This window comes from Euprymna scolopes, chromosome 19, assembly GCF_053919585.1.
Source record: "Euprymna scolopes isolate OS-2025 chromosome 19, ASM5391958v1, whole genome shotgun sequence".
Lineage (NCBI taxonomy): Eukaryota > Metazoa > Mollusca > Cephalopoda > Sepiida > Sepiolidae > Euprymna > Euprymna scolopes.
In genome coordinates, this window is record NC_136500.1 from 36,119,418 (window position 1) to 36,147,308 (window position 27,891).

At 44.1% G+C, this 27,891-nt stretch overlaps 1 protein-coding gene across 1 annotated transcript in view; it reads left to right on the top strand.

Annotated features, from left to right (window-relative positions):
• Nucleotides 1–26,701, top strand: part of LOC145303525 (metaxin-1-like) — a 71,374-nt gene extending 44,673 nt beyond the window's left edge. Inside the window, exons 7-8 of the mRNA XM_080144978.1 lie at nt 5,633–5,790; nt 25,983–26,701. Of these exons, the coding sequence (XP_080001104.1) occupies nt 5,633–5,790; nt 25,983–26,269 (445 nt within the window). The 3' untranslated portion in view covers nt 26,270–26,701. The remainder of the gene's footprint in view (nt 1–5,632; nt 5,791–25,982) is intronic.
• Nucleotides 26,702–27,891: the final 1,190 nt, after the last annotated feature.

Sequence of the window (27,891 nt, forward strand, 5' to 3'; positions counted from 1 at the left end):
TTACTTCCATGGCAAGTATTCGTCCAAGCTCCCATCTCTGGTCCCCCCTTGCCAATCTTTTTCAAAAAACACCCGACTAGCTGAAACCACTGTCAATAATTTTCCCCACTCTTTATCTGTCTGAATCAAAACGTAGATTCCATGACCAAAGAGTCTTTCTTAGAAGTGCACGCCTGTGGAACTCTCTTCCGTTTGCCTGTTTCCCACCTGACTACAACTTGGATGTCTTCAAGTCCAACATAAACAAATTCCTGATGAATCGCCCCCCCCTCCCTCAGTAAGACACTTTATCAAATCTCCAATACTAACGATTACTACGATACTATCCCATTGATTACTGTACACACAATAACCCTTATCCTCGAGTCGCTTTCGGGCCTTGATAAGCGGTGACTACCATGTAAAAAAAAAAAAAAAAAAACTCCTCAGGAGTTAATCGTTGGCCTGTGCAAAAAATTAAATAAAAATATCATGTAAGAGTAGAGACTTAATGGGGTGTGCGTGTAAATTTTATTGAAGGAGAAAAAAAAAAAAGAAACCGGTGGGAACACAAATAAAATAAAATATTTACATTTACGAAAAATATATGTATAAGTGTGGACAAAGGGAAGAGTTAAAATATATCCCCAAATAAGTCTAATTACTTAACAAATTCTTTCTGTCGACAGAAAGAGGGCCTACGTGAGAGAATGGAGAGACTCCAAAATCCGCAAGTGATTCAGCCCAGTGTAAAAACGCTCCATTTTATACACATTGGCACATGCTGGATTTTCATGAAAGTGTTGGTCAATGACAGATTCTAAGGTAGAAGAGAAGGGGTAAGAGCGACAAGGCTTGCCCAATCTTATTTTTGATGGAATATGTTGGTTAATTAGAGTCTGCAAATTTAAGGAGGTTTGACCCACATAGTCAGCAACACTGACAATTGAATTCGTAAAGTACATTACTTTTTGTGATGTAAGGTAAACCATCCTTAACAACTAGGGGAAATGCAGACTTTACACAAAAGAACCAAATGCAAAGCAATGGACGGATAGCAATTTGACACGGATTTAATTATTTGTCTACCCAAACACTGACCGGTATCTCCAATCTAAGGAATTTTTAAGTAAACAGGATACTTGGAGGAACCAAAGACTGTAGGAGAATTGAATTTTTAAACTTTATTTTTAATAATTAAATTCTTCGGATAACCGGTGCAAATGAAAATGTCTTTGATGGTTTTCAATTCGCATTCTAGTTTACCAGAAGAACAAATTCTAAGGGCTCTATACACTAACATCTGAATAAGTCCAACTTTCCTGGAAGTAAGCACAAATGAATGCCAGTTCATGTATAGGCCGGTAAATGTTGACTTGCAGCAGACTGTTGTAAGAAAAAAATTCTTACTGCATTCAACTAAAACGCCCAGGAAAGGCGATCAACCGTCATTCTCGTTCTCCATAGTAAATAATAACGTTGTATGGAGAGAATTAAGCTTGTTGAAAAATATTTTAGCCTCATTTTCAGGGGCAAAAGCTGCAAAGGTGTCTTCGACATATCTGAAGTATATTGATGGCTTCGATACTTCATTAAACAACACCAACACATAAAATCCCACAAAAAATGTCAGCTAATGCAAGAGCAAAGGGACTTCCCATCTGACATCGATCTGACTACATAACATTATTCCTGATCAAACTTTAGTATAAAATGTTAATGTTAAAAGTAATAAGATACACATCATCCCTACTACTAACCTTAAGTCTGGTGTTAATTAAAAAATAAACTGATTGCATGTGATTTTATGACTTTGCCAGTTGACCTTAGGAATACTTGCAAAAAAGTTTAGTTAACTGCCTTAAAATGTCTGAATGGTCTGAAATGAGGGGATCTTTTTATGTTAAATTTATATCTGCAGCTAACTCCTCACTCTAAATTCTAAAATAAATGTTTGTTTTATACATAATAACTTAAAAAAAAAATAGGATCTTGGTTGTTGTTTTTTTTTTGGGGGGGGGCTTTCTAATCTAGATATAATTTCTTTTTTTAATTTGACAAACAATGTATTATACCCAATAATTTTATAAACTCATGAGATTTTCATCTGTAGTTTTCACTTGTGCTAAATAAAAAAAAAAAAAAATGCATAACATTAATTATTTTAGAGGATATAACCAAAGTTGGGTGCCAGAAAAAAAAAAAAAACTTTTACAAAGATTTAAAATCTTAATATTAAATATACACTTGGCAAAAACTGAACTCTGAGAGACATAGACTTTTAACAAATAGGTGCAAAAAGAATTTCAAAAGGGTTTGATATGGGTATAGACAAGTGAACTTTGGAATATTTACTTTGCTTACAATAATCTCCTAATAAAAATTAAACTTGACTCCTTAGAGTCAATGTTATATTTGGAAATGGGATTCCTCATCTGCACTCTTTGACCATTGGTCTCATGTTGTAAATTAACAATCTTCTAATAAAATGTGTTTTAGTGTCAAAAAGTAGAATCATTTATGAAATTGGAAATTAGTATCAAATTTTCCCGATACCAGTTTGATACCCCAAGGTGTTCCAGTTCTCCAGATTCCCAATTTTGATTAATTGTCCTAATATTAATATATATATATATATATATATTTCAAGTGACAAATCTATATATATAAAAATGTAAGTGTTGGTTCGTTCGGAATTAATTGTCTAAAAAACCACTGGACGGATGGCTTCCACGTTTTGGGATAATATGTTTACTATATCCATGTGTGTTTTTATATATTTCTTTTTAATTATAACATTATACTTAATTTTTCTATGATAAATAGGTGGATTTCTTTGTACCGAGAGGCCATTTTTTTTATTTAGGGACAATTATTTATTACCGCTTCCTGTCACATGACCAGTGTTACAATTTAGCGGTTTTCCTGCTATATTTGGAGATTTCATTTACAATCTAGTGGGAAATTCTAGAAAATCTGGAGGTATTTGGCACCCACACACCCGCATTAGATTATTAAAAAATAAAGAAAAGTGTTTCAAAATACTTTAAAACATAAAATAAACTCATTCATGTAAGTAAAAAAAAGTAGCATTTATTGCCTTTGGTAACAATTATTTATTGATTATTTGTTCTGTTTTTCACCTTTTTTTCGACTAACAATTCTTAAATCTCACTATAAAATCGATTTTTCCAAGTACATTTTAGGTGGGTGGGGGGGATTCCAACCTCCGAAGTTTAGTTTAAAATACGATCTAAAAGTGTAAAAAGCAAGAAACAACAGCAAAAAAAAAAACAAAAAAAAAACGGGTTTGTATTACTGTACACATAGATTCGAAAAAGTTGTCAAAAAACAAATATATAACAAATAAATGTTATCAAAGGCAAGATAAGTTACTTTTCTGCCAAACTGGATATATTTTTCATGTTTTTATTCAATGTAACATATATATTCAGCTCGAAAAACATACAGTGTTTACCGATGTATTTGAAAATTCAAGATGGCGTCTCACACCCTCTTTAACACCGTAAGTTTGGAAAAAGGTGTTATAAATAAAAAACTATACAAAATACTATTAAAAACCCGCCGAATATATGTCAACCTATGTCACAGTAACATGTATTGAGCGAGTTTTTAACAGTATTTTATCCGGTGTTTTATTTATAACATCTTTTCCCAAACTTACCGTGTTAAAGAGAGAATCAGACTCCATCTTGAATGTTCCAATACATCGGTAAACACTGTATGGTTTTCGAGCTGAATAAACATGTTACATTGAATAAAAACACGAAAAATATATCCGGTTAGGTAGAAAAGTAACTTATCTTGCCTTTGATAACATTTATTTGTTATATATTTGTTTTTTTGACAACTTTTTCGAATCTATGTGTACAGTAATACAAACCCATGTAACCATGTGATTGAACTTTAATTTAAATTAACCACACGTGGTCGCAAAATGAATGCCGACGCTCAAAGTGTATACACATTTTGACTCCTCCCTTTACTTACTAATTCACCAAAAATCAGGAACTTAACGATGTGATGTTGGGGCGCGCGTGTATTTGGATATTTACCTTTTTTTTTCTTGCTTAAAAAAATAGCATTAATACAGTAAGTTAGGTAAACTGACATTTTCGTTTAAAAATGGAATTATTTCCCTTTTGTTATTAACTTTTAAATTATTTTTTTTAATAAATATTTTGTGTTTTATATACATAAAGTACAATTGTTGAATGTTACTGTTTTGATTATATTCGTTTGGGGGGGCACAATTAAAAAATTAAGAAAGATTAAAAGGAAGCGAAATTTAAGTTTCCGTTCCATTTTTACAACAACCGTAAAACAGTGCATACTCAGCAAGTTTTATCGTAATTTATAAGCATATTGAAACACTAAATCAACATTTTATTTATTTTTTTGCATAATTAATAATGGAAGTATTTTTCTGTTTATTTTCTTAACATCTGTTAAAAAAAAAAAATAATTTGTACATTCTCTTGAAAAAAAGAATCAAACTTTTCTCTACTTTCACATGTGTTCCATTTTAACAAACTGAGCCATAGCAACGCGTGGCCGGGTACAGCTAGTATGTGTGTGTGTGTATATATATATATATATATATATATATATATATAGTTACAAGAGCAGCTCCTTTAGGATAATAACAAAGGGTTGTAACAATTATAAAAATAAAGAAAAGGTCTCTTGAGGTTTGATATACAATAAGATGAAAGATGAAAACTTTTCCAGATCTGTGAATTGTGAAATAAACAAAAGAAAATGCAGTGAAAAGAAAAACAAGCACAAATTTTGAAATTCTGAAACAAACTTTATTTGCAGAAAAATTCAGAGCAAAACAACTTATGACAACAGGAAAATTTATCAATATGCAAAGAGATGTATTAATTTAAACAAAAATAAGTTCATCAGTCTGTGTGTAAGAGAGAAAGAAAGGGGGTAAACTCACAGTTCCTTTCATTTTATATATGTGGGGTTTTAACTGTTAATTCTTTCTTTGATATTAGCTATGCTTCCATTTGCATTGATGAATTTTCACTTCTGCATTCATATCCTTCTTGTCTACCATATTATCGGGATGTAGCAGAAATAGCTATTTGTCCCACTACATTATTGTTGTTAACCGAAAAATATTTTTTTTTCTTTCTTTTCCTTTATTTCTTCATTATTTGTTTGTCTCGCTTAGAAACATAGCAAAATTTGCAGTTTTCTTCCTTGGCCTGCCGTCCGCCTACTGCCTTTTTTCGCATATTTTTAATGTGTACATGTTGCTTATGTATCCTTCTTTTTCTCTATATATAGATTCTCTCCCTTTACATTTATTTTTTTTTTCACACGCGTGCTGACCAATTTACTCTCGTCCTCTTTTGTTTGCCTTCTTTACAGATTATATATATCTCTTTACATAGACAAGACTCTCCCTTGGTTTAAAATAAAAAAATTTCCTTTATTTACTTATTTATTTCCCCTTTAAATACATAATCTGATTTGGGGATTATGTGACAAAATATATATATATATATATATATATATATAACTTTTGCCTTAATCTTTTTCCACTACAATGCCTTTAAAAATTTAGATTTTACCAAGTTATTTAGTATTCACTTTTTTCCCTTCTCTTTTCATATAGACCTTCAGCTTTTGATGCCTTTGTTTTTGGATATTTGGCTCCAATCATGAAGGCACCAATGAACAACAATCAATTACAGAACTATTTAATTGCCTGTCCAAATCTCACTCATTTCTGTAAACGGATATTAAAAGATTATTTCCCAAATGATGTACATGGTAAGTATTTTTCAGATAATTATCTTCTTTTCTAATTGAACAAGTCTACTAAGACTTTGGTACTGACATTGGACATTTTTTTTGTTCGGTACTGTAAACATTCGAAAGGTGCCAAAGCACTTAGTCAATCAGCAGGCTCGAGAAGCGGAGAACAATTTTAGTTCTTTAAAGTATATTACTCCATAGAGAAGAAGAGTTTATGGGTGACAGTACACACTAGGAACACTGAAACCCTTCATCCTACGTCTGAACTAACTAAAAAAAAAAAAAAAAAATTTTTTTTAGTTTTTGAACCAGACAAAATCCAAACCTTTTTTCTCCTAACTGTAAATTTATCTTAAACTAGCCCAAACCTAATCAGTTTGTGTCCAGTTTGAAAGCTATACTAGTAAAAAAAATCTCCAAATTCTGTAAAAATCTTCGTTTCATTGATTATGTTCTTCACAATCTTTAGTTTATTCATAAAAAAAAAAACAATTTATCAAAAATGTTAATCTTTGCTACCGGGGTGGGGGGCACCATGTCTGCTTCTTTTGGTTTGTTCTTTTTTGGCTGTTTACATATTTTTGTGTTGGCAAAAGTCAAGTTTTGTCTAGTTCAAAAGATTTACCAGTATCACCCCACCCCCTCAGTTGTCACAAGCTTATTTATTTATTTTTTATTTTTTGTATAACTTGGCAATGCTGGGTGCCAATTTAATTTTTAATTTTTTTTATTTCTAGTTTAATCTAAAGCAAATTCAATTAATTTATCATTTACCATATTCCTACAAAATCAATATTTAATCCTGGTTTGTCAGTTTTTCATATGAATCATTGCAGTATGTTACCAAGAATTAAATGTAATTCAATTTAATCCTTTTCAGAAAATACTTTGTCTAGATCAGAATTATTTTCAAATGCCCACTATCTTTTATATATATATTTTTTTAAGGAACTTAATTCTGTATGGATGACTAGTTATTTTTTTACATTGATAAGCTGAAGCTCCCTATTTTTAAGATTTGAAGCCTCTAAAAAGAAATGGGAAATGAAAGTGAATCCAGGAAAATGCAAACTTATTTCCTCTTCTGGCGATATCTCAATAGGCAACAAAATGGTTGAAAAAGAAAGAAAATGAAAATTTTGTATTGCTCTAAACAAATATAATAATAATAAAAAGACAATTTCTCTTTTGTATGTGGAAATGGTTTATCATTTCTTGTATTTTCCTCGGCCTTCCACTGCCAATTAACCTTCCTACCTCAACAGTTCTATATCTACTTACTGAAGCTCTATCCTCCATATTTTCAATTTGATCAAACCAACAAAGTCTCCTATTTTATCCACATCTCCTTATCTGATCTCGAAGTATGTCTCTAAGACTCTTATTACACATTTGTATCATTCTCGTATCTTTTCTCTCCATGCAGCACATATCCTCAACCCTCACTGGCCAGGTTCAACTTCCATAAATCATCACACTGTACACACATACCTTATAGATTCTTCTATTGGTCGACACTGATAACAGTGATTTTAAAAACAAAAAAAAGAATGTTTACATAGTAAAAAGTTATTTCTTTTTTTTTATCATGAAACAGTTAACTGCATTTCAAGTAATATTCTAGTATTTATGGATATCTGTTTTGGAGTAAATAAATCTATTAAAATGTCCTTATTTACTTTTTCTCTCCACGAAGGCATGGGTAGACCCAAGGTCAGGAATGTGGGGAAAATCTATCTCCCCTAAAAAAGGTTAATTCTGGATGGGAACAAAAATTAAAATTGCCACAGTCTAGAACGGTTTCTATTTCACTGCTTGAGACTATAAAACGGGGGTGTAGTATCAGAACAGATACTGCACTTTGCTCTTAGTTTAAAGGCTGTCAATTTGTAAAAGTATTAACTATGTTTGGTTATAACAGACACAAGGTGAAAACGAATGAACCCATATCTAAAGAAATGATTGGAACCTTAGAGGAAGACTTGCAGTCTATAGTGAAATAGAAACTTAAATGGATGGTAATATTCAATACTGCCAAGACGGTTATTTTCTTTCACAGTTACAAGAAACCTTCTCAACCATTGAGTAATATGACAAATAATACATTGCCTGAAAGGTATTTGTTCAAACGTTCATAGGCAACATGATTGGAACAAATGCAATGAAAACATTGCCAAGATTGCTGCAAAGGTGGGCTCTCTCTACCGTGCTAGAAAATTATTCACACCTGAGAGTATCCTATATCTCTACAAAGTTACTATTCACCCATGCATGGAGTATTGTTGTCACATCCGAGCTGGCACATCTGCCACTAGTATCTTGCTCTTAGACAGGGTGCAAAAAAAGGTCTCCAACCTAATTGGTCCTGTATTAGCAACTAAAATCCAACTTATGTTGCATCCCTCTTCATGTTTTACAAGTATTTTAATGAAATGTGTTCCGACGAATGAAGCACTTGTATCTTCTCAACATAAAAACCTCTGACCAACCAGACAACCAGCAAAATCCTGCCCCTAATCCCTAGATGTCCAAAAGTCTTATACTCTAATAGTTTCTTCCTTCAAACTGCTAGACTTCGGAATTCCCTCTCAGAGCTCCTGCTTCCCCAACTCATACGTAGAAGTTCAAGTGTAATGTGAGCAAACAACCCTAACCCTAGCCCCCTACATAGTGTCCCTGTAAATTTGGCCCCAAATAGTAGCTCCTTACATCTAAGTAGCCCTGTGCCGTGTTTGAGGTGAAAAAATAGTAATGATAATAAAAAAAATAAGATATAGTAAAAATAGTTACAATAGTTGTCCGATAAAGATTCTGGAATAATTGCTGTAATGGTTATAGTGATTGTGAAATATTAAAATGTATGGAAGCCCAACAGAGGATACAATTGTTTTATGTATAGCATTTAAAGCAATATCATAATTTTCTTTTTAATTTAAAGTAAATGACCTATGTTTTATATTGCACAAAATGTACTTGACAAAACTTTAAATTTTCTGTTGATATGCCTTTTAGGCATTTAGGATGCTTTTCTTATAACGGTTAATTTAAAAAAAAAAAAAAATCCTTGGAACGCTGATGTTTTTAAAGCTAAAACTCTTTTCAATAGTTTGCATTCTGGAGATGGAAGTCTTTTCGAGATAAGTGACTTCTATATTAACCTTTTATCTTTAGATTCAAATATTAATAACTACATTTTATTTCAGTATTTAATTTATATATTTATTTTCTGATTGTTTTATTTAATGCTAGCATTTTCTCGTCTATAAATGTTTATTTATCTACCAAGTCGATCTTAAAGATAGCTTAGATTTAACCATTGTATTTTTCTTTTCAGACCCCACCCCTCAATCCTGCTTTCATTTTATCTCGCAATTACTTATAGCGTCACCAGATGACTTTTGGAAGATCCTCCCACCTCGCTTTTCTTTTATATCACAAATTTCTTAAAATGTCATTAGCTAAAATCCAGAATATGATCATGCTTTTCTTATAACGGTTAATTTAAAAAAAAAATCTTTGGAATGCTGATGTTTTTAAAGCTAAAACTCTTTTCAACAGTTTGCATTCTGGAGACAGAAGTCTTTTTTCAAGATAAGTGACTTCTGTATTAATCTTTTTATCTTTAGATTCAAATATTAACTACATTTTATTTCAGTATTTAATTTATATTTTTATTTTCTGATTGTTTCATTTAATGCTAGCGTTTTCTAGTCCATAAATGTTTATTACATCTCCCAAGCTGATTGCAAAAATAGATTAGGAAATTGTATTCATTTTTAGTTTTTGAGAAGGGAATTTATTACCATACTTTCCTTTAAACACGCCAGTTGGACTTTTAATAATTTTTTAATGGAGAGTAGAAAACGTATTGTGGATGCGTTATCGGCAGCTCCTGTTACTCTCGCTTCTCTTTATTTGTCCCTCAGTCCTCATTTTTTAATGAGTGATTTTTCTGACAAAGAGAGAAGAAAAAGCTGTATTCTAGGTTGGCAGTATTTTGCGCAAACAGTTGGCAGAGGTGGCAGAAATTTTCTGTTTCTATGTTTATCCTTGTAGCCATGTCACTAGTAAGGGTGCTGGAGGTAAACGTTTTACCTGGGCTGATGTTATCCGCTTGATAGTCAGGGACCCAAACCTTGGATTAACCACTAAGGAGGCTGTCAAAGTACTGAGGCTGCTGTATTGCCATTTGGTGAATGGATTCTGGACCATGCAGTAGCTTCTGGTGGGGCCTCTCGATGCCATATTAGTGGGTAATTGTTACAGCTTTACCTTATGTTCTATAAAAAAAAAAAGTTTCTTCATTTCTTTTTTTTCTCTTAGTGTCCCCTCTCTGTCCTGCTCCAAGAAAGTCTGACGACCTAGTCCACAAACTCCAAAATTCCATCATGACAAGTTTCAATAAAAAATACACGGTTAAACCTGGATCTCCAACTTCCAACACAGACCCTCACTACCATGTCTCCTTCTCCAACATTAGGGGTCTATGTTCTAACCTTCCAGAGGTTGAAACCCAATTACAGGAGACTAAGCCTGACCTTTTATTTTTAAGCGAAACTGGCATTGGACAGGCTATTTCCCTAGATGAGTTCGTAATTAAAGGATATTCTAACTTAACTTCTATATCTGACCCCAAGATCCCCATGGGCATGGAATATGTGTTTATATTAAAGATGGCTTTCCATGTGGTAGGGACATCTTCAGAGAAGATCCTAACTTGCCCTATATGTGCTTCCATGTTGCACTAGCTCACACTAATGCATTTATATTTACTTTCTATCGCCCCCCCCCCCCCCACAACAGCGGAGTTACTATCTTTAAAAGCATATCTGAGAAAATTGACCCAAGTCTTATCTGCTTATCCTTCAGCTAACATTCACGTATGTGGAGACTTTAATGTTCACAATGTGGAATGGTTGACCCACTCAAACAAGACCGATGATGAGGGGAGGTTCTGTCATGATTTCTCCATTGCTTATGACCTCACTCAGATTGTTCACGAACCCACCCGTGTGCCCGACAGTATGCAAGTCTACTAGACCTTTTTCTCACAACTTACCCTGAACTGTGTTCAGTTTCTGTTCTGTCTTCTCTTGGATCTTCCGACCACTCTGTTGTATCAATTGGGATAAAATTGAAATATAATAAGTCCCCAGACGTACCTCTCCATTGTACAGTATATCGATACACTATGGCTGACTGGGATAGCTTCCGTACATTTATATCAGATCTACCTCTGCATTCCATGTTTAAAAAGGATGTGTCCTCTATAGTATCAGACCTGACAGAATGGTTAATTGTTGATATAGACCGTTTCATACCCTCAAAAAAGTTCCAGCAAAAACCTAACAGCCAGCCATGGTTCTCTCCAGAATGTGCTGCTGCCATTGCGCACAGAAATCACTTTTTCCACTGCTTCCAACGTAATAGATGTATGGAAACTAAAGCCGCTTCCAGGACTGCCAGCAACCATTGTAAGAAAGTAATAAAGAATGCAAGAGAGTTATATGCTCAGTCTGTCAAGTCCAAAGTAGCTGAGCAGCGGCTTGGTTCCCACCAGTTGTGGCAAATAGCAAACAGGATCCTGAACAGAAGCATGTACTCTATCCCAACTATCATAATCATATCAATGGACCTGAGGTAATCTCATCAGCATCAGACAAAGCCAAACTCTTTGCCAAGAACTTTGCAGCTAATTCTACCCTTTGCGACCAAGGCCGCCAACCCCCAATATTTCCTTCTGTATCAGAAAACACGCTATGTGATATACATATATCTGTACATGATGTTGCCAAGCTAATCAAAAACCTTGATTCCAGTAAAGCAACTGGCCCTGACGGTATTCCAATTACAGTACTCAAAAAAAACTTCAACCAGAACTAGCGCCCATACTTACAAAACTGTTTAAACGTTGTCTTAAGGAGAATTGCTTCTCATCACCCTGGAAAATCTCATCAGTATGTCCTGTATTTAAGAATTCAGGTGATCGCTCATCCCTCTCTCAGTACAGGCCAATAAGTCTCCTGTGCATCATAAGTAAGTTGCTGGAATCTGTGTTAAATACAGAAGTAATCAATCATCTCAGCAAAAATAACCTTCTTAGTGACACATAATATGGTTTCCGTTCTGCTAGATCTACAGCAGATGTCCTTACAGTTATATCTCATAGGATTAGCAAATCTCTCTACAGAGGCAACCTTTCTAGGGCAATTGCTCTTGACATATCAAAGGCCTTTGATAGGGTATGGCAAGATCTCTAGGTCTGGTATAGCTGGAAATGTCTTCTCAATTATTAAATCATTTCTTTCTGACAGGTTCATAAGAGTAGTATTTGATGGGCAAAAATCAGAAGCTCACAGTATTAATGCTGGAGTCCCTCAGGGGTCCATCCTGGGCCCAACTCTTTTCCTGATCTACATTAATAATCTTCCAAATCACATCCTTACATCATTTGTAGACATTTATGCGGATGGCACTACCATCTATGATAGCACATCTGTCATTAAACGACCAATTCTCTCCGATTCTCTTCTCTGATCTTGAGCACGTGGTATAATGGGGAAAGGAGTGTTTGGTTACTTTTAATGCATCTAAAACCAAGCTTCTCTCTTTACATCATCAACGTTCTGATCCCCATCTAGCATCAGTTGAAATGAATGTCTCTCTATCGTGAGGCCTCAAGTTTTGACAAGCTTCTGGACTTGACCTTTACTTCTGATCTTAAATGGAACACGTACATCAAATCTGTTGCCAAGGCTGCTGGAAAAATGGTGGGATCCTTCTATCAATCCAGTAGATATCTCACTGCTGATGCAATTCTCTATCTATATAAGAGCCAGGTACGTCCAAGGATGGAGTACTGTTGCCACATTTGGGCAGGAGCTGCTAGAAAGGACTTGTCCTGCCTTGATACAGTTCAAAATAGACTTTGTAGCCTCGTAGATGTCCTTTTCTCTTCTCTGCAACACAGAAGAGATGTTGCAAGTTTGTCTCTGCTGTATCGTTATTTTCATGGAAAGTGTTCGACTGAGCTTCAATCTATGGTCCCCCCTTGCCAAACTTTCACAAGAAATACTCGTCTAGCTGAAAACACTATCAATAATTCCCCCACTCGTTATCTGTGCCTAAACCTAAACGTAGATTCCATGAACAAAGCTTCTTTCTTAGAAGTGCACGCCTGCTTTCCAGCTGACTACAATATGGTTGTCTTCAAGTCTAACGTAAACAAGTTCTTGAAGAGCTGTCCCACTTGTTAACAAATTTACCGAATTTCCATTACTAATGATTACTGTATTGTCCAATTTTTACTGTATGCTCTTTAACCCTTATCCTCGAGTGGCCTCTTGGCCTTGATAAGTGGTGATGCCTATGTAAAAAAAAAAAAAAAAAAAAAAAAAAAGGATGTGGTTTAGTGGTCAAGTGGCACGGACTAATGACCTGGATGCCTTAAGTTCTAATCTACTTCATTCTACAAAAATTACTTTCACTTAACATAATGACAACCTGCACGCGGTTGTTCCCGTAACAAATAATTCTGACTAGAAAAATATCGGGGGAAACCAATGCCACCAAAAAAATCTTCAAATTCATACAATATGATACTGATCTTGCTTTTAAAAAACCTGTACAAATACAAAAGTTGTTGAAGAGCTTCATGCATAACGATGATCTATAATTATTTCGTAGTATATTCTGCCACCTACACACAATGAGTAAAACTATTTTGTAGTAGCGAGAGGTAAACATAATTTTGACATTGCTTTCAATCAATGCTACATTTTCCTCTGTCTTGTTTCCATTCATGAAAATACTGCTATTCCCCCCCCCCTCGTCTTGTTGTCTCTGTTTTTTCATTGGCTGACGGGCCCTGGAATCTGGATTAATATTAAACTGATGGCACTCCGCCTCTGTCTTATCTGCAGACGCATATATTGACCCCGATCATAGATGAAAAGACTGTGCTTGCGCTCCCATTGTATTAGCAAGCTGCATAAGTAGCAAATGTATGCATGGATAGTTGACTCCTTTTATGGTAAAAATATCACGCCTCATATAATTGGGTAGCTTTTTATTTATTTATTATTTATTTTATTTTTATTTTATATTTTTTGCAAAGACTATTCTCTCACCCCTTCTTTCTCTACCTCTCTTTTAATTTCTTTGCCATTCTTTGTGTGCTGTTTATCATCTCAACAATCTCTTCATTTCCTTACATTACAATGAAATAATCTTGCATCACTTTTCCATCTTTTCATCTGCATCTCCTGTTGATTCCCCCACCCAACATATTTTACTCTTACTGATTCTAAAGTTTGTTTCACTCACATTTGATTGTACCTGGTTTTTTTTTTTCGTTGCTCTCTTGAAATGCCGATTTTTTTCTATTCATCTTTGTCCTTTTCTATCTGTCTCTTTTTACATCTCTTTATTTCTATGCTCAAGTTTCTCTCTCCTGCATGTCGCTCTCTCTCTCTCTCTTCTGCGTGTCGCTCTCTCTCTCTCTCTCTATGATCTGCGTGTCGCTCTCTCTCTCTCTTCTGCGTGTCGCTCTCTCTCTCTCTTCTGCGTGTCGCTCTCTCTCTCTCTCCTGCGTGTCGCTCTCTCTCTCTCTTCTGCGTGTCGCTCTCTCTCTCTCTCCTGCGTGTCGCTCTCTCTCTCTCTCCTGCGTGTCGCTCTCTCTCTCTCTCCTGCGTGTCGCTCTCTCTCTCTCTCCTGCGTGTCGCTCTCTCTCTCTCTCCTGCGTGTCGCTCTCTCTCTCTCTCTCCTGCGTGTCGCTCTCTCTCTCTCCTGCGTGTCGCTCTCTCTCTCTCCTGCGTGTCGCTCTCTCTCTCTCCTGCGTGTCGCTCTCTCTCTCTCCTGCGTGTCGCTCTCTCTCTCTCCTGCGTGTCGCTCTCTCTCTCTCCTGCGTGTCGCTCTCTCTCTCTCTCCTGCGTGTCGCTCTCTCTCTCTCCTGCGTGTCGCTCTCTCTCTCTCCTGCGTGTCGCTCTCTCTCTCTCCTGCGTGTCGCTCTCTCTCTCTCCTGCGTGTCGCTCTCTCTCTCTCCTGCGTGTCGCTCTCTCTCTCTCTCCTGCGTGTCGCTCTCTCTCTCTCTCCTGCGTGTCGCTCTCTCTCTCTCTCCTGCGTGTCGCTCTCTCTCTCTCTCCTGCGTGTCGCTCTCTCTCTCTCTCTCCTGCGTGTCGCTCTCTCTCTCTCTCCTGCGTGTCGCTCTCTCTCTCTCTCCTGCGTGTCGCTCTCTCTCTCTCTCCTGCGTGTCGCTCTCTCTCTCTCTCCTGCGTGTCGCTCTCTCTCTCTCTCCTGCGTGTCGCTCTCTCTCTCTCTCCTGCGTGTCGCTCTCTCTCTCTCTCCTGCGTGTCGCTCTCTCTCTCTCTCCTGCGTGTCGCTCTCTCTCTCTCTCCTGCGTGTCGCTCTCTCTCTCTCTCCTGCGTGTCGCTCTCTCTCTCTCTCCTGCGTGTCGCTCTCTCTCTCTCTCCTGCGTGTCGCTCTCTCTCTCTCTCCTGCGTGTCGCTCTCTCTCTCTCTCCTGCGTGTCGCTCTCTCTCTCTCTCCTGCGTGTCGCTCTCTCTCTCTCTCCTGCGTGTCGCTCTCTCTCTCTCTCTCTCTCCTGCGTGTCGCTCTCTCTCTCTCTCTCTCTCCTGCGTGTCGCTCTCTCTCTCTCTCTCCTGCGTGTCGCTCTCTCTCTCTCTCCTGCGTGTCGCTCTCTCTCTCTCTCCTGCGTGTCGCTCTCTCTCTCTCTCTCCTGCGTGTCGCTCTCTCTCTCTCTCCTGCGTGTCGCTCTCTCTCTCTCTCCTGCGTGTCGCTCTCTCTCTCTCTCCTGCGTGTCGCTCTCTCTCTCTCTCCTGCGTGTCGCTCTCTCTCTCTCTCCTGCGTGTCGCTCTCTCTCTCTCTCCTGCGTGTCGCTCTCTCTCTCTCTCCTGCGTGTCGCTCTCTCTCTCTCTCCTGCGTGTCGCTCTCTCTCTCTCTCCTGCGTGTCGCTCTCTCTCTCTCTCCTGCGTGTCGCTCTCTCTCTCTCTCCTGCGTGTCGCTCTCTCTCTCTCTCCTGCGTGTCGCTCTCTCTCTCTCTCCTGCGTGTCGCTCTCTCTCTCTCTCCTGCGTGTCGCTCTCTCTCTCTCTCCTGCGTGTCGCTCTCTCTCTCTCTCCTGCGTGTCGCTCTCTCTCTCTCTCCTGCGTGTCGCTCTCTCTCTCTCTCTCCTGCGTGTCGCTCTCTCTCTCTCTCCTGCGTGTCGCTCTCTCTCTCTCTCCTGCGTGTCGCTCTCTCTCTCTCTCCTGCGTGTCGCTCTCTCTCTCTCTCCTGCGTGTCGCTCTCTCTCTCTCTCCTGCGTGTCGCTCTCTCTCTCTCTCTCCTGCGTGTCGCTCTCTCTCTCTCTCTCCTGCGTGTCGCTCTCTCTCTCTCTCTCCTGCGTGTCGCTCTCTCTCTCTCTCTCCTGCGTGTCGCTCTCTCTCTCTCTCTCCTGCGTGTCGCTCTCTCTCTCTCTCTCCTGCGTGTCGCTCTCTCTGTCTCTCTCTCCTGCGTGTCGCTCTCTCTGTCTCTCTCTCCTGCGTGTCGCTCTCTCTCTCCTGCATGTCGCTCGCTCTGGCTCTCTCTCTCTCTCTTTCTCTGTCTCTCTCTCCTGCGTGGCGCTCTCTCTATCTCTTTCTCCGTGTCGCTCTCTCTCCTGCGTGATGCTCTCTCTTTCTCCTGCGCCCCCACCCGCGTCCCCCACCCTCTACGTGCCGCGCTCTCTCTCTTTCATCCCTCATCTCTTATTATTTGCTGTTATTTTCTCCTCCTCCTCTTCTCTTCTCTTTCTTCTCACTTTCCATTGCTTTTTCCCTCTCCTCTCCCCTCTTTGTCCCTCTCTCTCTCTCCTGCGTGTCGCTCTCTCTCTCTCTCCTGCGTGTCGCTCTCTCTCTCTCTCCTGCGTGTCGCTCTCTCTCTCTCTCCTGCGTGTCGCTCTCTCTCTCTCTCTCCTGCGTGTCGCTCTCTCTCTCTCTCCTGCGTGTCGCTCTCTCTCTCTCTCCTGCGTGTCGCTCTCTCTGTCTCTCCTGCGTGTCGCTCTCTCTCTCTGTCTCTCCTGCGTGTCGCTCTCTCTCTCTGTCTCTCCTGCGTGTCGCTCTCTCTCTCCTGCATGTCGCTCGCTCTGGCTCTCTCTCGCTCTCTCTCTCTTTTTCTCTGTCTCTCTCTCCTGCGTGTCGCTCTCTCTCTCCTGCATGTCGCTCGCTCTGGCTTTCTCTCTCTCTCTTTCTCTGTCTCTCTCTCCTGCGTGGCGCTCTCTCTATCTCTTTCTCCGTGTCGCTCTCTCTCCTGCGTGATGCTCTCTCTTTCTCCTGCGCCCCCACCCGCGTCCCCCACCCTCTACGTGCCGCGCTCTCTCTCTTTCATCCCTCATCTCTTATTATTTGCTGTTATTTTCTCCTCCTCCTCTTCTCTTCTCTTTCTTCTCACTTTCCATTGCTTTTTCCCTCTCCTCTCCCCTCTTTGTCCCTCTCTCTCTCTCCTGCGTGTCGCTCTCTCTCTCTCTCTCCTGCGTGTCGCTCTCTCTGTCTCTCTCTCCTGCGTGTCACTCTCGCTGTCTCTCTCTCCTGCGTGTCACTCTCGCTGTCTCTCTCTCCTGCGTGTCGCTCTCTCTGTCTCTCTCTCCTGCGTGTCGCTCTCTCTGTCTCTCTCTCCTGCGTGTCGCTCTCTCTGTCTCTCTCTCCTGCGTGTCGCTCTCTCTGTCTCTCCTGCGTGTCGCTCTCTCTGTCTCTCCTGCGTGTCGCTCTCTCTGTCTCTCTCTCCTGCGTGTCGCTCTCTCTGTCTCTCTCTCCTGCGTGTCGCTCTCTCTGTCTCTCTCTCCTGCGTGTCGCTCTCTCTGTCTCTCTCTCCTGCGTGTCGCTCTCTCTGTCTCTCTCTCCTGCGTGTCGCTCTCTCTGTCTCTCTCTCCTGCGTGTCGCTCTCTCTGTCTCTCTCTCCTGCGTGTCGCTCTCTCTGTCTCTCTCTCCTGCGTGTCGCTCTCTCTGTCTCTCTCTCCTGCGTGTCGCTCTCTCTGTCTCTCCTGCGTGTCGCTCTCTCTGTCTCTCCTGCGTGTCGCTCTCTCTGTCTCTCTCTCCTGCGTGTCGCTCTCTCTGTCTCTCTCTCCTGCGTGTCGCTCTCTCTGTCTCTCTCTCCTGCGTGTCGCTCTCTCTGTCTCTCTCTCCTGCGTGTCGCTCTCTCTGTCTCTCTCTCCTGCGTGTCGCTCTCTCTGTCTCTCTCTCCTGCGTGTCGCTCTCTCTGTCTCTCTCTCCTGCGTGTCGCTCTCTCTGTCTCTCTCTCCTGCGTGTCGCTCTCTCTGTCTCTCTCTCCTGCGTGTCGCTCTCTCTGTCTCTCTCTCCTGCGTGTCGCTCTCTCTGTCTCTCTCTCCTGCGTGTCGCTCTCTCTGTCTCTCTCTCCTGCGTGTCGCTCTCTCTGTCTCTCTCTCCTGCGTGTCGCTCTCTCTGTCTCTCTCTCCTGCGTGTCGCTCTCTCTGTCTCTCTCTCCTGCGTGTCGCTCTCTCTGTCTCTCTCTCCTGCGTGTCGCTCTCTCTGTCTCTCTCTCCTGCGTGTCGCTCTCTCTGTCTCTCTCTCCTGCGTGTCGCTCTCTCTGTCTCTCTCTCCTGCGTGTCGCTCTCTCTGTCTCTCTCTCCTGCGTGTCGCTCTCTCTGTCTCTCTCTCTCCTGCGTGTCGCTCTCTCTGTCTCTCTCTCTCCTGCGTGTCGCTCTCTCTGTCTCTCTCTCCTGCGTGTCGCTCTCTCTGTCTCTCCTGCGTGTCGCTCTCTCTGTCTCTCTCTCCTGCGTGTCGCTCTCTCTGTCTCTCTCTCCTGCGTGTCGCTCTCTCTGTCTCTCTCTCCTGCGTGTCGCTCTCTCTGTCTCTCTCTCCTGCGTGTCGCTCTCTCTGTCTCTCTCTCCTGCGTGTCGCTCTCTCTGTCTCTCTCTCCTGCGTGTCGCTCTCTCTGTCTCTCTCTCCTGCGTGTCGCTCTCTCTGTCTCTCTCTCCTGCGTGTCGCTCTCTCTGTCTCTCTCTCCTGCGTGTCGCTCTCTCTGTCTCTCTCTCCTGCGTGTCGCTCTCTCTGTCTCTCTCTCCTGCGTGTCGCTCTCTCTGTCTCTCTCTCCTGCGTGTCGCTCTCTCTGTCTCTCTCTCCTGCGTGTCGCTCTCTCTGTCTCTCTCTCCTGCGTGTCGCTCTCTCTCTCTGTCTCTCCTGCGTGTCGCTCTCTCTCTCTGTCTCTCCTGCGTGTCGCTCTCTCTCTCCTGCATGTCGCTCGCTCTGGCTCTCTCTCTCTCTCTCTCTCTCTTTCTCTGTCTCTCTCTCCTGCGTGTCGCTCTCTCTGTCTCTCTCTCTCCTGCGTGTCGCTCTCTCTGTCTCTCTCTCTCCTGCGTGTCGCTCTCTCTGTCTCTCTCTCTCCTGCGTGTCGCTCTCTCTGTCTCTCTCTCCTGCGTGTCGCTCTCTCTGTCTCTCTCTCTCCTGCGTGTCGCTCTGTCTGTCTCTCTCTCTCCTGCGTGTCGCTCTGTCTGTCTCTCTCTCACCTGCGTGTCGCTCTCTCTGTCTCTCTCTCTCCTGCGTGTCGCTCTCTCTGTCTCTCTCTCTCTCCTGCGTGTCGCTCTCTCTGTCTCTCTCTCTCTCCTGCGTGTCGCTCTCTCTGTCTCTCTCTCTCCTGCGTGTCGCTCTCTCTGTCTCTCTCTCTCTCCTGCGTGTCGCTCTCTCTGTCTCTCTCTCTCTCCTGCGTGTCGCTCTCTCTCTCTCTCCTGCGTGTCGCTCTCTCTCTCTCTCCTGCGTGTCGCTCTCTCTCTCTCTCTCCTGCGTGTCGCTCTCTCTCTCTCTCTCCTGCGTGTCGCTCTCTCTCTCTCCTGCGTGTCGCTCTCTCTGTCTCTCTCTCTCCTGCGTGTCGCTCTCTCTGTCTCTCTCTCTCCTGCGTGTCGCTCTCTCTGTCTCTCTCTCTCCTGCGTGTCGCTCTCTCTGTCGCTCTCTCTCCTGCGTGTCGCTCTCTCTGTCGCTCTCTCTCCTGCGTGTCGCTCTCTCTGTCGCTCTCTCTCCTGCGTGTCGCTCTCTCTGTCGCTCTCTCTCCTGCGTGTCGCTCTCTCTGTCGCTCTCTCTCCTGCGTGTCGCTCTCTCTGTCGCTCTCTCTCCTGCGTGTCGCTCTCTCTGTCTCTCTCTCTCTCCTGCGTGTCGCTCTCTCTCTCTCTCTCCTGCGTGTCGCTCTCTCTCTCTCTCTCCTGCGTGTCGCTCTCTCTCTCTCTCCTGCGTGTCGCTCTCTCTCTCTCTCCTGCGTGTCGCTCTCTCTCTCTCTCCTGCGTGTCGCTCTCTCTCTCTCTCTCCTGCGTGTCGCTCTCTCTCTCTCTCTCCTGCGTGTCGCTCTCTCTGTCTCTCTCTCCTGCGTGTCGCTCTCTCTGTCTCTCTCTCCTGCGTGTCGCTCTCTCTGTCTCTCTCTCACCTGCGTGTCGCTCTCTCTGTCTCTCTCTCTCCTGCGTGTCGCTCTCTCTGTCTCTCTCTCTCCTGCGTGTCGCTCTCTCTGTCTCTCTCTCTCCTGCGTGTCGCTCTCTCTGTCTCTCTCTCTCCTGCGTGTCGCTCTCTCTGTCTCTCTCTCTCCTGCGTGTCGCTCTCTCTCCTGCGTGTCGCTCTCTCTGTCTCTCTCTCTCCTGCGTGTCGCTCTCTCTGTCTCTCTCTCTCTCCTGCGTGTCGCTCTCTCTCTCTCTCCTGCGTGTCGCTCTCTCTCTCTCTCTCCTGCGTGTCGCTCTCTCTCTCTCTCTCCTGCGTGTCGCTCTCTCTCTCTCTCTCCTGCGTGTCGCTCTCTCTCTCTCCTGCGTGTCGCTCTCTCTCTCTCTCTCTCTCCTGCGTGTCGCTCTCTCTCTCTCTCTCTCTCCTGCGTGTCGCTCTCTCTGTCTCTCTCTCCTGCGTGTCGCTCTCTCTGTCTCTCTCTCCTGCGTGTCGCTCTCTCTGTCTCTCTCTCCTGCGTGTCGCTCTCTCTGTCTCTCTCTCTCCTGCGTGTCGCTCTCTCTGTCTCTCTCTCTCCTGCGTGTCGCTCTCTCTGTCTCTCTCTCTCCTGCGTGTCGCTCTCTCTGTCGCTCTCTCTCCTGCGTGTCGCTCTCTCTGTCGCTCTCTCTCCTGCGTGTCGCTCTCTCTGTCGCTCTCTCTCCTGCGTGTCGCTCTCTCTGTCGCTCTCTCTCCTGCGTGTCACTCTCGCTGTCTCTCTCTCCTGCGTGTCACTCTCGCTGTCTCTCTCTCCTGCGTGTCGCTCTCTCTGTCTCTCTCTCCTGCGTGTCGCTCTCTCTGTCTCTCTCTCCTGCGTGTCGCTCTCTCTGTCTCTCTCTCCTGCGTGTCGCTCTCTCTGTCTCTCCTGCGTGTCGCTCTCTCTGTCTCTCCTGCGTGTCGCTCTCTCTGTCTCTCTCTCCTGCGTGTCGCTCTCTCTGTCTCTCTCTCCTGCGTGTCGCTCTCTCTGTCTCTCTCTCCTGCGTGTCGCTCTCTCTGTCTCTCTCTCCTGCGTGTCGCTCTCTCTGTCTCTCTCTCCTGCGTGTCGCTCTCTCTGTCTCTCTCTCCTGCGTGTCGCTCTCTCTGTCTCTCTCTCCTGCGTGTCGCTCTCTCTGTCTCTCTCTCCTGCGTGTCGCTCTCTCTGTCTCTCTCTCCTGCGTGTCGCTCTCTCTGTCTCTCCTGCGTGTCGCTCTCTCTGTCTCTCCTGCGTGTCGCTCTCTCTGTCTCTCTCTCCTGCGTGTCGCTCTCTCTGTCTCTCTCTCCTGCGTGTCGCTCTCTCTGTCTCTCTCTCCTGCGTGTCGCTCTCTCTGTCTCTCTCTCCTGCGTGTCGCTCTCTCTGTCTCTCTCTCCTGCGTGTCGCTCTCTCTGTCTCTCTCTCCTGCGTGTCGCTCTCTCTGTCTCTCTCTCCTGCGTGTCGCTCTCTCTGTCTCTCTCTCCTGCGTGTCGCTCTCTCTGTCTCTCTCTCCTGCGTGTCGCTCTCTCTGTCTCTCTCTCCTGCGTGTCGCTCTCTCTGTCTCTCTCTCCTGCGTGTCGCTCTCTCTGTCTCTCTCTCCTGCGTGTCGCTCTCTCTGTCTCTCTCTCCTGCGTGTCGCTCTCTCTGTCTCTCTCTCCTGCGTGTCGCTCTCTCTGTCTCTCTCTCCTGCGTGTCGCTCTCTCTGTCTCTCTCTCCTGCGTGTCGCTCTCTCTGTCTCTCTCTCCTGCGTGTCGCTCTCTCTGTCTCTCTCTCCTGCGTGTCGCTCTCTCTGTCTCTCTCTCCTGCGTGTCGCTCTCTCTGTCTCTCTCTCCTGCGTGTCGCTCTCTCTGTCTCTCTCTCCTGCGTGTCGCTCTCTCTGTCTCTCTCTCTCCTGCGTGTCGCTCTCTCTGTCTCTCTCTCTCCTGCGTGTCGCTCTCTCTGTCTCTCTCTCCTGCGTGTCGCTCTCTCTGTCTCTCCTGCGTGTCGCTCTCTCTGTCTCTCTCTCCTGCGTGTCGCTCTCTCTGTCTCTCTCTCCTGCGTGTCGCTCTCTCTGTCTCTCTCTCCTGCGTGTCGCTCTCTCTGTCTCTCTCTCCTGCGTGTCGCTCTCTCTGTCTCTCTCTCCTGCGTGTCGCTCTCTCTGTCTCTCTCTCCTGCGTGTCGCTCTCTCTGTCTCTCTCTCCTGCGTGTCGCTCTCTCTGTCTCTCTCTCCTGCGTGTCGCTCTCTCTGTCTCTCTCTCCTGCGTGTCGCTCTCTCTGTCTCTCTCTCCTGCGTGTCGCTCTCTCTGTCTCTCTCTCCTGCGTGTCGCTCTCTCTGTCTCTCTCTCCTGCGTGTCGCTCTCTCTGTCTCTCTCTCCTGCGTGTCGCTCTCTCTGTCTCTCTCTCCTGCGTGTCGCTCTCTCTGTCTCTCTCTCCTGCGTGTCGCTCTCTCTGTCTCTCTCTCCTGCGTGTCGCTCTCTCTCTCTGTCTCTCCTGCGTGTCGCTCTCTCTCTCCTGCATGTCGCTCGCTCTGGCTCTCTCTCTCTCTCTCTCTCTCTTTCTCTGTCTCTCTCTCCTGCGTGTCGCTCTCTCTGTCTCTCTCTCTCCTGCGTGTCGCTCTCTCTGTCTCTCTCTCTCCTGCGTGTCGCTCTCTCTGTCTCTCTCTCTCCTGCGTGTCGCTCTCTCTGTCTCTCTCTCCTGCGTGTCGCTCTCTCTGTCTCTCTCTCTCCTGCGTGTCGCTCTGTCTGTCTCTCTCTCTCCTGCGTGTCGCTCTGTCTGTCTCTCTCTCACCTGCGTGTCGCTCTCTCTGTCTCTCTCTCTCCTGCGTGTCGCTCTCTCTGTCTCTCTCTCTCTCCTGCGTGTCGCTCTCTCTGTCTCTCTCTCTCTCCTGCGTGTCGCTCTCTCTGTCTCTCTCTCTCCTGCGTGTCGCTCTCTCTGTCTCTCTCTCTCTCCTGCGTGTCGCTCTCTCTGTCTCTCTCTCTCTCCTGCGTGTCGCTCTCTCTCTCTCTCCTGCGTGTCGCTCTCTCTCTCTCTCCTGCGTGTCGCTCTCTCTCTCTCTCCTGCGTGTCGCTCTCTCTCTCTCTCTCCTGCGTGTCGCTCTCTCTCTCTCTCTCCTGCGTGTCGCTCTCTCTCTCTCTCTCCTGCGTGTCGCTCTCTCTCTCTCTCTCCTGCGTGTCGCTCTCTCTCTCTCCTGCGTGTCGCTCTCTCTGTCTCTCTCTCTCCTGCGTGTCGCTCTCTCTGTCTCTCTCTCTCCTGCGTGTCGCTCTCTCTGTCGCTCTCTCTCCTGCGTGTCGCTCTCTCTGTCGCTCTCTCTCCTGCGTGTCGCTCTCTCTGTCGCTCTCTCTCCTGCGTGTCGCTCTCTCTGTCGCTCTCTCTCCTGCGTGTCGCTCTCTCTGTCGCTCTCTCTCCTGCGTGTCGCTCTCTCTGTCGCTCTCTCTCCTGCGTGTCGCTCTCTCTGTCGCTCTCTCTCCTGCGTGTCGCTCTCTCTGTCTCTCTCTCTCTCCTGCGTGTCGCTCTCTCTCTCTCTCTCCTGCGTGTCGCTCTCTCTCTCTCTCTCTCCTGCGTGTCGCTCTCTCTCTCTCTCCTGCGTGTCGCTCTCTCTCTCTCTCCTGCGTGTCGCTCTCTCTCTCTCTCCTGCGTGTCGCTCTCTCTCTCTCTCTCCTGCGTGTCGCTCTCTCTCTCTCTCTCCTGCGTGTCGCTCTCTCTGTCTCTCTCTCCTGCGTGTCGCTCTCTCTGTCTCTCTCTCCTGCGTGTCGCTCTCTCTGTCTCTCTCTCACCTGCGTGTCGCTCTCTCTGTCTCTCTCTCTCCTGCGTGTCGCTCTCTCTGTCTCTCTCTCTCCTGCGTGTCGCTCTCTCTGTCTCTCTCTCTCCTGCGTGTCGCTCTCTCTGTCTCTCTCTCTCCTGCGTGTCGCTCTCTCTGTCTCTCTCTCTCCTGCGTGTCGCTCTCTCTCCTGCGTGTCGCTCTCTCTGTCTCTCTCTCTCCTGCGTGTCGCTCTCTCTGTCTCTCTCTCTCTCCTGCGTGTCGCTCTCTCTCTCTCTCCTGCGTGTCGCTCTCTCTCTCTCTCTCCTGCGTGTCGCTCTCTCTCTCTCTCTCCTGCGTGTCGCTCTCTCTCTCTCTCTCCTGCGTGTCGCTCTCTCTCTCTCTCTCCTGCGTGTCGCTCTCTCTCTCTCCTGCGTGTCGCTCTCTCTCTCTCTCTCTCTCCTGCGTGTCGCTCTCTCTCTCTCTCTCTCTCCTGCGTGTCGCTCTCTCTGTCTCTCTCTCCTGCGTGTCGCTCTCTCTGTCTCTCTCTCCTGCGTGTCGCTCTCTCTGTCTCTCTCTCCTGCGTGTCGCTCTCTCTGTCTCTCTCTCTCCTGCGTGTCGCTCTCTCTGTCTCTCTCTCTCCTGCGTGTCGCTCTCTCTGTCTCTCTCTCTCCTGCGTGTCGCTCTCTCTGTCGCTCTCTCTCCTGCGTGTCGCTCTCTCTGTCGCTCTCTCTCCTGCGTGTCGCTCTCTCTGTCGCTCTCTCTCCTGCGTGTCGCTCTCTCTGTCGCTCTCTCTCCTGCGTGTCGCTCTCTCTGTCTCTCTCTCTCTCCTGCGTGTCGCTCTCTCTGTCTCTCTCTCTCTCCTGCGTGTCGCTCTCTCTGTCTCTCTCCTGCGTGTCGCTCTCTCTCTCTCTCTCCTGCGTGTCGCTCTCTCTCTCTCTCCTGCGTGTCGCTCTCTCTGTCTCTCTCTCCTGCGTGTCGCTCTCTCTGTCTCTCTCTCTCCTGCGTGTCGCTCTCTCTGTCTCTCTCTCTCCTGCGTGTCGCTCTCTCTGTCTCTCTCTCTCCTGCGTGTCGCTCTCTCTGTCTCTCTCTCTCCTGCGTGTCGCTCTCTCTGTCTCTCTCTCTCCTGCGTGTCGCTCTCTCTGTCTCTCTCTCTCCTGCGTGTCGCTCTCTCTGTCTCTCTCTCTCCTGCGTGTCGCTCTCTCTCTCTCCTGCGTGTCGCTCTCTCTCTCTCCTGCGTGTCGCTCTCTCTCTCTCCTGCGTGTCACTCTCTCTCTCTGTCTCCTGCGTGTCTCTCTCTCTCCTGCGTGTCGCTCTCTCTCTCTCCTGCGTGTCGCTCTCTCTCTCTCCTGCGTGTCGCTCTCTCTCTCTGTCTCTCTCTCCTGCGTGTCGCTCTCTCTGTCTCTCTCTCCTGCGTGTCGCTCTCTCTGTCTCTCTCTCCTGCGTGTCGCTCTCTCTCTCCTGCATGTCGCTCGCTCTGGCTCTCTCTCTCTCTCTTTCTCTGTCTCTCTCTCCTGCGTGGCGCTCTCTCTATCTCTTTCTCCATGTCGCTCTCTCTCCTGCGTGATGCTCTCTCTTTCTCCTGCGCCCCCACCCGCGTCCCCCACCCTCTACGTGCCGCGCTCTCTCTCTTTCCTCCCTCATCTCTTATTATTTGCTGTTATGTTCTCCTCCTCCTCTTCTCTTCTCTTTCTTCTCACTTTCCATTGCTTTTTCCCTCTCCTCTCCCCTCTTTGTCCCTCTCTTCTTACCCCCCCTCTTTTTCCCCTCTCCTCCCCCCTTTCCCCCTCTTCCCCCCCCCCTCTCTTCCCCTCTCTTCCCCCCCTTTTTCCTTCTCTTCCCCCCCCCCTCATTTTCCCCCTCTTTTCCCCCTTTCCCCCTCTTTTTCCCTCTTTTCCCCTCTCTCTACCCCCCTCTTTTTCTCCTCTCTCTACCCCCTCTCTTCCCCCTCTTTTTCCCCTCTCTTCCCCCCTCTTTCCCCCTCCTCATCTAATTCGTAATAAAACTTCTGAACAATCTATAATTACAAGACTAGATTTTTTTTTTTATTTCATTTTATTTTTTTAATATTTTTCTATTATTTAATTAATTTGTTTTCTTTTTCTAGAGAATGAAAGAAAAAAGAAAGAAAATGCCAAAAAACAAATGGATGGTTTTGTCGACGAGAATCAAAACAAAATGAGAAACATGATACTGGCTGGCATCTTTGCCATCACAGCAATGGTGGGTTACGCATTTGCAATTGGCCTCATTCAAATTGAACTTGCCGACAAGGAAGACGAAAACAATGCAGATCTGAACAAATCACAGCCAGAAACGGACAAACTTCACGATAGCCAACCAACCTACGAGCAATTTGAACCTCTTTTTGAAGAGTCAGGGAGTGAGGAATGAATGGCTAGGGTGGGTGTGACATATATGCAATATTATTGTAAACATTATTGTAGCAAAGCATCAGCAGTTATTACATGCTACATTGTTAGAGAATATTGTCTGCTCAATATTGCCAACTTCGATAATGTGTATGTAATATAACTTCATTTGAAGTTTCTATCATTATCATGGTTTTGTTCCTTATTTAAATAACTTACATTTTAGTGTTTCTGCAATGTATGTAAGAGACGTCATGAAGAAGCCTCTTGGACTTGGAATTGGTTCTTCCTATTTCAGGAAAACCCTGAATTCCATAACCAGCCGGTGATTAAAAATGTGTCATTCCTCCCATATAGATAAACGCTTGAATCAGGTCTTCTAATCAAGGACAAATTCTCTTTTTATCATTTTTTTTTTTTTTTCTAAGTAAAATAAATAAATAAAAAAAAATAATTTAATTTTTTTTTTTTTTTTTCTAATCATGGAAAGTAATATACAGTAAATTTATATTTCGGTATGCCACTCCCTTCATTTGCTTCTCCTAAAAAAAAAAAAAAGGTCCAGCAAATGCCCATACAATTCAAATCAAATTCATTCGGCCAAAAAAATAGCAAAGTTCAACAAGCCATGTTAAGAGACAGATAGAAGCAGATGAAGACAGATACCAAATTTCTATTAGTAAAAGATTTGAAATCATTTTCACAAATAAAAAATTTAATTTTTTTTTATTAATATAAGGCAAAATATTTTCTAAGTAAAGAAAAAAAAATTCATGATGAATTTTGTGTAAACTTGTACATTTTTGCTACTTTTTTTCAGTTTTTGTCTTTTTTTTTTTTTTTTTTTTCCAGTGTCTGTTTATTCGTCCATATGTTTTATTTCTTTTCTTTCTATCTTTCCCGTAAAAACAACTTGGCTGTCGATCACGTTTTTTCTTCACTATTCAAATCAAATCAAATCAGCCAAAAAAAAAAAAAAAGTGCAACAAGCCATGTAAAGTGACAGGTAAAAACTATTTACATCCACATACAATCTGAATTTTTGTTTAAAGCTACTTTAAATTTGGATATATTAGTTATCGTCACAACTTTCTCTGGCAGGCTGTACCACTAAATAGAAGATGGACAGGGAATGCCGCCTTCCTTCTATTGAGCTGAAAACTGCGGTTGCTGGGGTCAGGGTCAGGTTTAGGTGATACATTTTTGTGGATTCTTGTAGAGACTATGACTTGACACTCATCATTGATATTTTCTGAATTTTTGTCTAAGGCCGCTTTGACAGAATATATGGCATATTTCTTTCCTCTTCCTTGCCTTCCTTGAAAAAAATACCTGTGCATGTTAATATACATTTTCTTGAATTAAAATATTTATTTTCATAAAAGGTTAACATAATAAATGGAAATGGTATAAAATTAGGTAGACACTTGGATCAATTTCTGATTTTTATCATATTAAAGTGTTCACGTGTTCCTTTATTGTAATTTAATTTCTAACTCGGCTTAAGTCTGAACTATCTTAAAGCAAAAGTTATCTGTATATGTGCAGGGTGCAGACGATATTTGCTTGAAAGATGAAAAAAAGATAAGATGGTAAAATTAATTTCTCCAATTTGAGTCACTTTATCTTCATGTTGATTTCATT